Source organism: Cloeon dipterum, chromosome 3, assembly GCF_949628265.1.
Source record: "Cloeon dipterum chromosome 3, ieCloDipt1.1, whole genome shotgun sequence".
In the NCBI taxonomy this organism is placed as follows: domain Eukaryota; kingdom Metazoa; phylum Arthropoda; class Insecta; order Ephemeroptera; family Baetidae; genus Cloeon; species Cloeon dipterum.
The window spans coordinates 23,793,363-23,806,601 of record NC_088788.1 but is presented as its reverse complement, the minus strand read 5'-3'; the positions used below and the strand labels follow the sequence as shown (position 1 = coordinate 23,806,601).

Below are 13,239 nucleotides of genomic sequence, written 5' to 3'. Positions count from 1 at the left end.
TCCCGAAATTTCTATCAAGGAAATAAACAAAAATACGCAGTTTGATTTTTGCGTCTCGAGATCAGGTCTAATGCTGGAGGCAGGGAGATAATAGAGCCCCAGTGTGTAACGTAAGAATCGAGGCTCATTTACTCATAAACTGGTCCTGGCGGCAGGCCGCGTAGAAGTTCACGCCATTCTGATCAGCCAATGGGAGGCAAGCCAGCTGTATCCGTGGAGCCGTGCCCCTCTCGGGAGCATGCGCATTTCGGCAAAGGTGTATTTTGGCTTAGAGACTGGGGACGGAGAACGGAGCACCGCATTGAAGAGGCAAAAAACTCTTGCGTGACAACATAATTTACGGGTAGAAGTTGCTAGAGGAGGAGGTGTCGGCTTCAGCTTTACACTAAGGAGACTCGGACAGTCCATTCAGTCTCGTGATATCGATCGTACTGGGAGGACGTTTCGCAAACACGCTTAGTAAGAGCAGAAATCCTTTCAGCGAAAACATCACTGCCCTCATTTTTAAGCCCAAATTCAATTGAACGTTAGTATGTAGTTGATAATTTCTTGTGTAGCCTTTTATCTTTGATAGAGTACGCGAGTATTATAACAGTATGTGTGTGATGTGTGCTAATAAAAACCCTTTTCATTTTCAGATCTAAAGGTCAGTTCTGCGGCGATAAGAGCGTGATAATCTCGTATAAATTCTGCTGCTCGACGATTTGGTCGCTCATTTCAAGTTGGGAGCAGAGCCGCTTCTAGAGCTTACTCTCCAAAGGAAGGAACGCCCTCTCAGGTGCGACCTGCCGGGAGCGTCAAGTGAAAGGCTCAACCGTAATATTGGGACAAGCAATTTGTGGTGCTCAAGGCCGCAAATGAGTTCAACCTAAAGCACGTTGGAGAAGATCATGAGCTTTGTTGCTGCAGTGCTTGAATTCAGATTGCACCCGATTTACTACTCAGACTTCTCTGACACGTGAAGCAGCTCCGAAATCCACAGTCGTCACTTGTGCCCAGGACTTGCAAATTTAATTCCAAGAAAAACATTTAATTTGGATATCAAATAATCCCAGTACCACTGAGTCTCAAGTTTATGTCCAAAAGAGCACCGCAAGGCAACATGGATATTCTTGCTAACGTAAGTTTTAACAAAATTGCATTATTTTTTGAGTTGTAAATAATATTTTTTGACTTTGATTTTGCAGAATCCAGTTTTGAAGTCGTTTGTGGCGGGATCCTTTTCTGGGACCTGTTCAACAATTTTGTTCCAACCTCTCGACTTGGTTAAAACCAGACTTCAAAATCCTATCCCAGCAACACTTGGGTAAGGGCATCTCATTTTTTGGTCAATTCAATTTTAAATTGTAAAATTTGCAATATAAAACTGACTTAAATTTCAAACCTCTTCACGTCTTGCTAATTTTTATTATATGTAATTATTGTACAAAATCTTACTCAAACTTTAGCCCTTTCTATTACTCTATGTTCTCAGTCAGTTCTAGCGCAAATATCAAATTCCCAAAGTTAATCAACAAATTTTTAAGTCCCCCATAAACCTTAAATTTAAAAGTTTGTTCAACTTGATTCCAGTGCTCCAGCCACCCCAGGAATGTTCAATCTCATCGGACACATTGTGGAAAAAGAGCATTTAAGAGGCCTATGGAAGGGCATGACTCCAGTAAGTTACAGAATTTCTGATTTGCTAAAACTTATCAGCTCTTGCTAAAGTCAAATTGAGAGAGAAAAGCTTCCTAAGCACCTTTGACGATGAATCGAATACCATTGTTCTCTCTGACCCCTGACTTGCTGACATTTTGCCCCATTATATTGCCCTCGACTGACAAATTGACCTTTGTTTCGCCTCCCATGGATACATGATCAGTGGCAAACAACATCTGGCCTATCAATAAAATCGCTGTTATTTTTCCAGTCACTGACGAGGACAGTGCCCGGAGTTGGCCTTTACTTTTCTTCTCTGCACTGGCTCAAGGGCAAATATGTGGAACCAGGCAAAGAACTGGAGCCTCTGCAAGCCGTGGTTCTTGGCGTGGTCGCCAGAAGCATGAGTGGAGTCTGCATGATTCCCATCACGGTCATCAAAACACGATATGAGGTGAGTTTTGATACAAAACCAGTAACTTGAGCAAAGTTCTTAATCTCGTCTTGATTTATGCTTTTTCAGAGCGGAGTCTATGAGTACAGAGGCATTACGTCAGCGCTCAGAGCCATTTACAAGACTGAGGGGGTTAAGGGTCTCTGCTGCGGACTGGTGCCCACTTTGTTCAGAGATGCTCCATTCTCTGGACTCTACCTGCTTTTCTACTCGCAAACCAAACAGGCTCTCCCTCAAGGTAATTATTGTCTTCATGGCCTCATTTTCTTTAAAAATATTAGTGCAACAGTACCTTTCCCCTCATCACCTGTGTTTAACTTGACACCTCTTTCATAAGACAATTGAAATATTAGGTTCAAAATCCGAAGAACATTTTTAGTTTCCCAATGAAAAAATGAGAAGTGAAAGATGAATATTTAAAATATTAAAAATCAACAATGTAAGTACAACTAGTTGTTGTCGAGTTAACGTTTTGAAAATTGGGAATTAAAGTCACTTAACTATATTTCTAAACAACTGGCTTAAACCTGACTAAAAAATCTACACAAACTGAGATTGAAAAATGGTGTCCTTTATCAGACCATTTTAATCAAACCCTGTTGAACTGGTTACCTTTTTATTAGGAAACTACCCTAATTATTGGGGCTGTTTGCCGTTGTAAACATATTGCACAAAAACACCACCGGATTTTTTTTTCAAGCTGCTATTTTTTAACTAATAAGAAAAGTTTTTACAGGGTTACCCCAAAATTAAGACATTTTTTAAAACACCTTGAAATATTTTATACAGTCAAGTGGGCTCAAAATGATGCTAATTTTTGTAAAGTAACTTGGAAAGGACTTGAATATTTCTACTTTGACAAATATAACTAAATAACACTCAAAATATTACTTTACATAAACTGTATTTTTATATCTGGGACTTGGCCTGTCTTAAAAACCGGCCAGTATAGGACTCAACCTGAAAGAGCCTTCAAAAATGGTCAGCCACAAGTCCTATTTTTTCACAGTCAATAAATATGGGTCGCACTTAGGCTTGCATTTACTAAAAGAAAGTTTTTGTCATTTTGCAGAATGGTGGAATACTCAACTGGCTGCCCCCCTGCACTTCTCTTGCGGCATTCTAGCTGGTCTGATGGCCTCAGCTGTCACCCAACCTGCCGATGTCATCAAAACAAAAATGCAACTGTATCCAGAAAAGTACAACAACGTGTTGGCCGTCATGTCTCACATCCAGCGCAAGTACGGCATGCAAGGCTACTTCAGGGGCCTGGTGCCTCGCATGTTGAGGAGGACCCTGATGGCAGCGATGGCGTGGACCGTTTACGAGCAGATGATGCGCAACATGGGCATCAAATGACACGAAATTGAGCCTGGCTCAGGACCGCCAACTTAGTTAGTGCTGTAGTCGTAATTTTTTAATTGTAAGAAAATGGTACTAAGTAAGGAAGTGTCCTCAACCTGAGCAAGGGAGATAATTTTACTCAAGTTCACATGGTTAGTAAAGAGCTGCTGTTAATGCAAACAAAATTTTTACAACGCAACTGTGAAAAAGCAACTTCTAGCAATTCCTTTTAAATGTACAGATCATGCCATTTGGGAGTTGTTACTATGATGGTTTTAAAACCACTTTGCTGTCACTTACAATGAGACCAGTATTACATCAAGGATGTTGGAAAACTTTTACCTTTACGCATTAATACAGCAAACGTGGCTTCATGGTAATACAGCTCTTAGGATTGCACATACCTATTTGCCATTCTAAATATATATATTTCGCTAAGACTGATGTTATTTAATAAGGAAATATTTTGCTAAAATTATGTATTTTTTGTAGTTTCTTCTTTGATGTCGTTTGTTTGACAAAAGAGAGAAATAAAAATAGATTCCAAGACTGCTGGCCATAGCAGAGTCAAATAGATATATGTAATTTATTAAACTGTGAGATGCTTTGAATGCACTATTCTGTAATAATGACCGCAACGATGCTGTGACAAAATCTTAAGTTCAAATAAAGTATATAAAGTTAAATAAAAATAAATTTTCAGAATTTTATTTTTCATCCCTGCTCTGTTCGTTCATTATGGTATACCAGCCTTTTTCCCAAAAGTGCTATATATTGCATATTATATATATATATATATAAACAAAGTCTTATAACGCTATTCTTCATCCTCTGACAAAGTTCCTTCAAATTTGTTTCCATTATTTTTATTACCTATGATTTATCTCACAAAAAACCAAAATGACAATAATAAAATAAAGATTTTTCTACACAAAGTAACTAAATTTAATTTACTTTCATTAATATAATAAAGTAGATTGATTGAGTTTATTGATAAATAATAAAAGAAATAACGAAGAAGATTATTAATTTATAAGATTTTAATAATAATTGGAATAATAGCAATTAGCAATGTCCACACCAGCCCAGGTCCACACTGGGCCTGGGCACACTAAACTTAAGAGGACTGATTTTGAGTGCCATCTACCGAACAAAATCCTTAACTATTTCTGCTTGGTGCTGGTGTTGTTGCAAAACAAGTTCTCATGTCCTTGGAGGACATGCGCACACGAAGCAAATAAAATGGGAAATCAGTGGTTTGTCGATAATGATCTATTGTTTTAAGTATGTTGTGTTGACTCGAAAAAATACCTAAATATTGCATTTCTAATACATTTTTAACTTATTTTAATGGTAAATTAGTGGCAATCATCTGATGCATTGCCTAAAACTAGAAGCAAAAGGTAGATTTCTCAATAAATTCCCATTTTAAGTCGGTGTTCATATCGGTTAAATCGATACCAAACAGCTGTGGTGCCCACTTGTTTTGTTTCCATGCGAGAGCGAGAGCTTACAGCACTGCGCAATGACATGTAGAGCGGAGGACGGTGAACTAAGCGCAAGTTGAAAAGCAGATTGAGTCGAATTCATTTTCCGGTGTCTTCCGAGCTCTGCGTTCCCTAGGACGTCGCTAAGCAGTGGTGGAGCACCACTTTCGGCTTTTCTGGTGCATCCAAGTTAAATCCGGGCCTCAAGATGAGTGTCACCTTACTGAACAATCGGTACGTTAAATATTTTCCGTGGTGCGTTGTGCTGTGCACCTGTGCATGCTTGCTCAATTTGGGTCTTTACTGGGTCTGCAATAATTGCCATTCGATTTTCGACCGATTAGAGCGTGGAAAGGGGTTTTTTCACCTTTTTTTGACACTTGAGAATCGATTTGTACAGATCAAATTGCCTTCATCAGTGAAGTGAAATGAGACGCTCGCGTTCCTCGACCTTGGCTTTCAAGTCTTGCAGCAACAATTATTATTTTTTTAATTCCATAGCTTTGCCTCAGGTTTGGCTTGCAGATGGTGTTCTGTTAGGAACTCGTTCGTCTTATTTGCGCTTGGCTTTGCAATAAAAAAATACAGGAATAACGTGACTGACAGGTGCAAAATGTCTGTCGATGAGCTATTTTACACAACACGCGTAGCCTCTATCTGAATTTGTGACGTTCTAGCATTTTATTCATTGCATGGAATTCATTCACTCTTAATATTGCCCGTTCAACCTCCAGCTCTTTGATTGTGTTTCTTGTTTTCTCACATCCCTTAGACTTTGGAATTTAGTGATTACTGCATGCGTCAATCGGTGCTCGGATGAAAAACAAAATAATGTGATTTCTGCTATTTTTTATTATTGGAGTTGATTAATTTTATAAAGATGACCTCAAGCCGAGCGAAATAATCCAAAGTCCAGCCATCAGGACTGCGAGAAGTGTCGCCTATTCAAGAGCTCTTGAGATACGGGGCTAAAGCAAAACGTTGCTTACCTCTAATTTCAAGGAAAATTATTTTCATCATTGATAATCCTAATTTTGATGTAGAGATTTAAATTTGAACATTTATTGATAAAATAATAGAATAATGGTGCAATCTGCGCTATGCTATCAGAATATCAATTCTCAGAGCCATTCTTGATTTCATGAATATCTGATCTTCTCGTTTTACTAGATCTGCCAGAGTAAACCTTGAATTTTTACTCTTCCTTGTTCTCTTGGTCTAGTTTCGCTGCTTCAGCTCAAGCTTAAGAGTGCATAGTTTCATACCATTTCAGAGAAACTTGACGTTGATTATTCAGCTCTTTTTATACGTGTTAAATGATTAACCAATACAAATATTGTATTAACAATAAATGTTCTTAATGGCCAAACAATGCGACTTTAAGATAGGAACAATTTAACCGCTGCCTGCCGATATTTACCAAATGAACGCATGACTCAAAAGTGTCATTAAATCTGTAATGTTAAAGATAAAACGAAAATAAAAATCCATTGGATAATTCTTAGAAAGGTTGGAACAATAGTTAAAATTGGAGTGGGATTGGAATTTTTAATTTCTATATTCCCCAGTTCCCCGCGCTCAAAAATTAAAAATATTTATCAGTACACAAGCCATATTTTCAATTTATGAATTTTGTCAGAAAGCCTAAGTTTAGGTTAAATTCGATTGTTTGTTTGTTTTATTTCCTCTTTTGAGCCCATTTCCCAATAAATCTTCACGCTTGGGATTTTTATTCTTAACACAACAACGAAGTTCAACAGCCTCGTTTTTCTCAAAGAATAATGAACGGATCAGTCTGGCGATGAGAAAAAAAATAATGTTTTGATAGGAAATTGTCATTTGATTGACACATTAAGGGTCTCAAGCTGATAAGTCCAGGAGCATTATTTGCTTTTTCAAAATATTTAATTTAGTTGGGCATAAGAAAGAAAAGAAAAATGAAAGTGGGGGTTAGAAAGTAAAGAAAAACACGTCAGTTTCCATCACTTTTCACATCCTGAAGGTCAGCCAAAGATATCGTTTGAAGCAAATTAATGGAAATCTGTCGCCTTGTTTTACTCAAGGTGTTGATAGTGTTTTAATTGAGAACAAATAGAAATAACAGTTGACGTCGTTTGTTTCGTTTTAAAAGGAAAAGCTAAAATTCGTCTAAAATTGATTGGAAATATAGTGCTTGGTAACAATGAAGGCTTGTATTCTGTACTCTACTTCTTTAGGCGAGTTAAAAATATGGAATCAAAGCACCTGCTAGCAAGTTTTAAATTATCAAAAGTTTATCTTTATAAAGTAATCAATCTTAAAGATGCAAATGTTACCAGCAACTTGGAAGTGTTTCACTTCTTTGCTACAAACTTCTCTTTTCAAGGATGCCGAGTTTCAATAACAAGCTAAAAAAATGCTTTTCCAGCCTTTTGAGCCTGACAGATTCAATTTGAAACTGGTTTTACCCGCTGAGCGCTACGCGCTACGATAATTACTAATCGTCAACATCTAGCCAGTATTTTCGATGTGGCCAAAACAAAGTGTAAAATTTTTCTTACAATTCCTTGAGAAAAAAAAATTTGCTGGCGTTGGCGAAGCTGAAGCTTGCAAAATTGGGATATTTTTGTGAGTGTGCCTCGAGGCATCCAGCCGTGGCATATAGAACGAGTGCTGTAGATGTCCTTCTGTACAATTTGTGAAGGAGAAAGCGCACCATAATTTGCAACTGCAATTTGTCCCATCCACTTTTTCCTGACGGGGCAACATTAGAAGGCGCTTAAATATTCTATTCAGATTAAACTAAATATTTTCTTTACTTTTGATTCTTAATTGTTTTAAGTAGTATTTTTCATATTATCAAAGCACGTGCACTTCGAAAAGTGTGGCATTTTTAATCATTTTAGATCTTAATATTTGTTAGAAATATAAATTCAATTTCTAAATTGAATTGGTTTCTTTCGGATTTATTTCATTTTTATATCCAGTAGAAATTAATTCTTTCAGAAATAAATACGGATTGAATAGAGATGGATTTTAATTCGACCAATTCCATTTGTTCCTCAGGAACAATGATTCCGTCAGGGTGGAAATCAAGCCAATGTTGGCATCCACAGGCACGGCTGTTACTATTCAGCCAGCTTCACAGACCAAAATGGCGAACCTGCCTAAACGACCACCAGTAGAACTCGCCTTCCGTGACCTCATGTACACCGTTTCAGAGGGAAGAAGCAAAGGTAAGAAAGTCCTTACTCCCGTTCAATGCAGTGACCCTGAACAAAATTTATTCCTTTTTATTGCTGCCTATTGCTACAATTTCGAGATTTTACGGTGCTTGATTATTTTTAACTTCAGGCCCAAAAACAATTCTAAAGTCGGTCAGTGGTTTGATCAGACCTCGAGAATTGACTGCAATTATGGGACCATCTGGCGCTGGAAAGTCATCCTTGCTCAACATTCTCACCGGCTACAAGTAAGTAACGCGGTAGCGAAATAATTATTTCTTTGTATGATAAGAAGTACGAATTCCGGTGCTCGCAAGTGTTTCCACAGACCTTTGATTCGGTGATTATCAAGACGCGTCATATCGGTAATCACTGTTGTAGACTTTTGACTCCCAAGGTCTGCATGCTCTCGAGGCATGATGCCTATTTAATGAGAAACTCGTTTGATTGGCGCGGCTGCTTTGTGCAGCGTGCATTTTTACACATCTGTATTTCACCTTCGCATTTCATTTTGAAGTGGATCTTATGAATATCTGATGCGAATTAAGTTGAGGTCGCTTTAAAATAACAAAGAGTATTACGAGTTTTATGAAAATCTAACAAATTTTAAGTGCAAAAGCATTAAATGTTTTAAAATTTTCAAGACTAAACAATATTTTAATTAAATGTGGCCATTTGTGTTGTTGTGTTCAGGACAACAGGAATGTCTGGCTCTATCACAGTAAATGGTGCGGAACGCAACTTAAGCCATTTCCGCAAGCAGTCCTGCTACATTATGCAGGACAACCAGCTGCACGCCAACCTGACCGTCCTGGAGGCGATGCGATTGGCTGCCAGCCTGAAACTGAGCAAGGACCATCCGGACAAGCCAGGCATTGTAAGTTTCTTTCTTTCACGCTCCCTGAGCCGCGCAAAGTGCTGAGTAATTATTAAATTACACGCTGCCTTTGAGTGCACGGCGTAGCCGATTTTCTCTGCTACTGCAGTTGGATTTTATTGACAAAGCCTATTTTTTGTTTGACGGACTCTTGACCTACTAAAACACGAGTGTTCAGACAAGCAACAGTGACAGCAATATCTAACGTTCTGGTACGTGACCATTTTAACGCAATGGTCTGTTAAATGGAAGAAACCCCACTGCTGTTTTTAGAGGCAGACACCGCTCAGATTCTTTTTATGCTGGCAATAGTTTAGGTTGTTATAAAATTGCTCATCGGCCATTTTTTTAAAATCAATTAGCAGCAAATAAAATTAGCAGTTGGATATATTTAAATTATGAATGAGGTCATTTTTGGTGATTGAAATAAAACCATAATATCGTGTGTTTAGATTAGAGACATTTTGGAAACCTTAAGTCTCCTGGAGCATGAGAACACAATGACGTCTAACCTCTCCGGAGGCCAGAAAAAGCGCCTCAGCATCGCTTTGGAGCTGATCAACAATCCACCTGTGATGTTCTTTGATGAGCCAACCAGGTAAAGATGACGATAGTTTTCTATCTCTGCTTATTGTATGCCTAACAAGTGCCGCGATCGCTATAAGAGCTTGCTTTGCTAGCTTGCCTGTCAGCATCCGTCGTTTCTTTATCGTTACTTGCTTTTGAAGCTCTTTGATGGGCACACACTCTCAGAGATGAATAACATAAAATGCAGCTGCGGTGACGTCAGCCGTTTAATTTACGCAACTTGAGCAACAATAGCTCAGTGCTTGGAGTTTTATATGGGTTTGGTTTGACATTCAGATGAGAATTGACGATGCTCTTTGATAATTTTTTTCAAGTCAATGGACGAACGTTAGGATTGCTTATCTGGCAGTTTAAGCACGTGTCGATGTCCATGTACTTTGTTGTAATCTTCATCAGAGATGATATAACAGCTGTGAGCTATTTTAAACTTAATTTTCTGAAGCTGAGATTCAAAATAAATTGCGCTAGTTTATTTTAATCCAAAAAATTCCAATGAATTTTGAGTGGCAACTTGCACTTTTGCTTAGTCAAAAATCAAAAGAAAATTTAAAACTGGTGTTATTTTCAATCAAGCCATAGTTTTATTTATAGTTATAAATATTTATAAAAAATTTAATCTAAAAGAGAACATTAAAAAAATGTAAAAAACGATGAACCTTTTATTTGCAATAATTATCGTAACAAATTCAGGAAATGCGAAACTTGCATTTCAGTGGCTTAGACAGCTCCTCATGCTACCAGTGCATCAAACTGCTTAAGGACCTTAGCCGCGGTGGCCGCACGATCGTGTGCACAATCCACCAGCCGAGCGCTCGTCTGTTTGAAATGTTTGATCAGCTTTACACCCTGGCCGAGGGGCAATGCATCTACCAGGGCAACACGAGCCAGCTGGTGCCGTGGCTGTCGTCCAGGGGCCTCGAGTGTCCCAGCTACCACAACCCGGCCTCTTACAGTGAGCGCTTGTCACATCCGCTTCTTTCCATTTCGCTAACTTTTGCGCTTAGTCATTGAGGTGTCATGCGGCGAGTATGGCGAAAACAACGTCAGCGCTCTCGTGACTGCGATCGGCAACGGACAGCACGACATACGCGAGGGCAAACCCTGGCCAGAGGTCAAGGACAACAACCAAGTGGCGGCGCTGCAAAATGGCGAGAAGAACGGAGGTCAAAACTCGAATTTCGCTAAGACGACGACCAACTACCTCCCGAAAGACTCGAGTGAGTATAGTTTTGATTTAATCGCGTCGAAAATAAGCTTAACTCGCTTCTCAACAGACCTTACGGCGAATCTCCAAGTTGTCGTGCAGAAGGATGAAGAAACAAACGGTACACCAAACGTGACGGCGTCGTTGCTGGAGCCGAGCATTGACTCGAAAGAAGCGGGAAAGCGATATGCAACCTCGGAATGGCATCAGTTCTGGATCATTTTGCAGAGGGCATTGTTGTTCAGCAGGAGAGATTGGGTAATGTCGTCCCCTTAAATCGCGTTCCTTGTTCTTCATTCAATTCATTCGTTTCAGACTTTGATGTACTTGCGGCTGTTTGCGCATATTCTAGTTGGCTTCTTGATTGGTGCTTTGTACTACGACATTGGCAACGAAGGTTCAAAGGTGCTCAGTAACTTGGGATTCCTGTTCTTCAACATGCTTTTCCTTATGTACACGTCGATGACTGTCACAATTTTATCATGTAAGTATCAAAACTCTGAACTAGCTGGTGATGCTAATAATTTGTTTTTAAAGTCCCCTTGGAAATGCCAGTATTGCTGAAGGAAAACTTTAACAGGTGGTATTCACTCCGATCATACTACCTGGCCATCACGATTTCAGACATACCATTCCAGGTAAAAATATTCCTCTGATAATATGTCACTATCCTCACCGATCCCTGTATATTTTAGGCTATTTTCTGCATACTCTACGTGGCGATTGTCTACTTCTGCACGTCTCAACCATTTGAGTTTTTCCGATTCGGAATGTTCTTGGCAGCGTGTTTGATGATTTCATTTGTTGCGCAGAGTATTGGTCTTGTTGTCGGCGCCGCAATGAATGTCCAGGTAAAAAAAAACGTTTGCTTTAAGCAAAGCCAAACGGAAATGAAACCAATTTATTTATTCTCTCCACAGAACGGCGTGTTCCTCGCACCTGTCATGTCTGTGCCGTTCCTGCTCTTCTCTGGTTTCTTTGTCAGCTTTGACGCCATCCCGATTTACCTCAGGTGGATCACGTATCTCAGCTACATCAGGTACGGGTTTGAAGGCACGGCTCTCGCCACCTACGCATTTGGCAGGGAGAAACTCAAATGCAGCCAGGTGCACTGCCACTTCAAAAAGCCTGAAACCACCCTGGAGGAGCTTGACATGTTGGACGCCGACTACCGCCTTGACATAATTGCACTAGTGGTAATCTTCATCATCTTGAGAATCGCGGCATTCCTCTTCCTTCGCTGGAAACTGAAGAGCAACCGATAAATTACGCGCCCTATTTAATGCCCAAAATTCGTAATTATTTAACCTAAACAAATATGAGTCCACTATTGTATTTTAAGTGATACTTTAATCAGTTTTACGATTTGCTCTCTTTGTGAAGCTTAAATCTATTTTGAGTAAAAAATATTGTTATGGCCCTATATTATCCTCTTTGTCAAAGGGTGCTCGATTAAAACAACACCAGATGGTCTGTTCTCGTTCTTAAAGAAGTGTGTGATGCACTTCATTTCCAGTTGAGAGTTAATATGTATTTTTGTCCGCAAAATGGATATTTTGGCTTTAGCTCTCAGTCAACTAGTGGCCGCATAAAATTAGCCTTGGCAACTGCCAACTGAACTGGAATCAAGCCGCCGCAATTGTTAATATCGAGCATCCGTTGCTATGTGTATGTGATATTTGCATATAAATCTCAACCATTTTATACTTTGGGTTACATTTCAAACCTTGAGGTACAACTGCATTTGCTCTTCTGACACTTCAGCTTTTTTTAGTTGTGTTAATAAAATAACATTGGCGTAGCTGCGTTTTTTATTTCCACCACGTCCATGTTTAACTTTTTGTCTTCCCTTCAAGTCGCGTGACCACCGCGGGCCTGTTGGGCTATGACTTGCCGCGTTCGTTTACTCATCAGCTGCCGCAAAGCGCGATCAACAGGGCGTGAATCATTCCGTTTTTGTGCCGCAATGCCTGAAACACATTTTTTATCACCACATGACTGTTTTCCTTGAGATGGCGTTGTACGGAAAAGCACAATTAGCACCCAAGTGGCAAAAACATGGTCACCAGTGCATTCCTTCGGCTTTGTAGTGCAAGCAACTGCGCGTCCCAAACACTCATAAATCTGACTCAGGTGCGGTGACTTTTCACCTGTCAGATTCACAATAAAATTGCAACTAATACGCCTTTCTAATTCGGTCATAGAAGCTTTTCAATTTGATTTCAATTTCACTAATTAACATCACGTTTCTAAGCTTTTATACAATAACACGTCAAAAAGCATAGGAAACCTTTCTGATAGTGGCCTATGCAGACGTGTTTTATTTCATCCTATATTTATTATCAATTGGACAAAATCCAGTAAAATTCTCCCAGATAAATTGCTGGTTTAATTTTCGAAATTGCTGCTGCGTTCGACCTTGTCCCTGGACTACCGTGTGT

General features: G+C 39.3%; 2 protein-coding genes across 4 annotated transcripts; both read left to right on the top strand.

The window, feature by feature from the left end:
• Window positions 1-269: 269 nt before the first annotated feature.
• On the top strand, window positions 270-4,135 carry LOC135939760 (mitochondrial glycine transporter B-like). 2 transcript variants are annotated; one of them, XM_065484312.1, is made up of 7 exons: window positions 270-459; window positions 639-1,120; window positions 1,188-1,306; window positions 1,573-1,660; window positions 1,913-2,095; window positions 2,165-2,333; window positions 3,168-4,135. In XM_065484312.1, the coding sequence occupies exons 2-7, from the start codon at window positions 1,076-1,078 to the stop codon at window positions 3,452-3,454; spliced, it is 891 nt and encodes a 296-aa protein (XP_065340384.1). In that variant the 5' UTR covers window positions 270-459; window positions 639-1,075; the 3' UTR covers window positions 3,455-4,135. The 2 variants fall into 2 exon arrangements, with proteins under 2 accessions (XP_065340384.1, XP_065340383.1); XM_065484311.1 differs by having other exon boundaries at window positions 270-526.
• Window positions 4,136-4,948: 813 nt separating this feature from the next.
• Window positions 4,949-12,599, top strand: LOC135939122 (ATP-binding cassette sub-family G member 4). 2 transcript variants are annotated; one of them, XM_065483326.1, is made up of 12 exons: window positions 4,951-5,160; window positions 7,972-8,141; window positions 8,260-8,377; window positions 8,823-9,006; window positions 9,459-9,604; window positions 10,308-10,546; window positions 10,599-10,811; window positions 10,869-11,056; window positions 11,114-11,282; window positions 11,336-11,436; window positions 11,494-11,649; window positions 11,719-12,599. In XM_065483326.1, the coding sequence occupies exons 1-12, from the start codon at window positions 5,135-5,137 to the stop codon at window positions 12,061-12,063; spliced, it is 2,055 nt and encodes a 684-aa protein (XP_065339398.1). In that variant the 5' UTR covers window positions 4,951-5,134; the 3' UTR covers window positions 12,064-12,599. The 2 variants fall into 2 exon arrangements, with proteins under 2 accessions (XP_065339397.1, XP_065339398.1); XM_065483325.1 differs by having other exon boundaries at window positions 4,949-5,160; window positions 10,599-11,056.
• Window positions 12,600-13,239: the final 640 nt, after the last annotated feature.

Excerpts from the sequence above, each read along its gene's own strand:
- LOC135939122 (XM_065483325.1), top strand. The coding sequence starts at position 5,135 with ATGAGTGTCACCTTACTGAACAATCG. Across the intron at positions 10,547-10,598 it reads CCACAACCCGGCCTCTTACA|TCATTGAGGTGTCATGCGGC; the intron begins GTGAGCGCTTGT and ends TTTTGCGCTTAG. Across the intron at positions 11,650-11,718 it reads GCGCCGCAATGAATGTCCAG|AACGGCGTGTTCCTCGCACC; the intron begins GTAAAAAAAAAC and ends TTCTCTCCACAG.
- LOC135939760 (XM_065484312.1), top strand. The coding sequence starts at position 1,076 with ATGTCCAAAAGAGCACCGCAAGGCAACATGGATATTCTTGCTAAC. Across the intron at positions 1,121-1,187 it reads ACATGGATATTCTTGCTAAC|AATCCAGTTTTGAAGTCGTT; the intron begins GTAAGTTTTAAC and ends TTGATTTTGCAG. Across the intron at positions 1,661-1,912 it reads TATGGAAGGGCATGACTCCA|TCACTGACGAGGACAGTGCC; the intron begins GTAAGTTACAGA and ends TTATTTTTCCAG.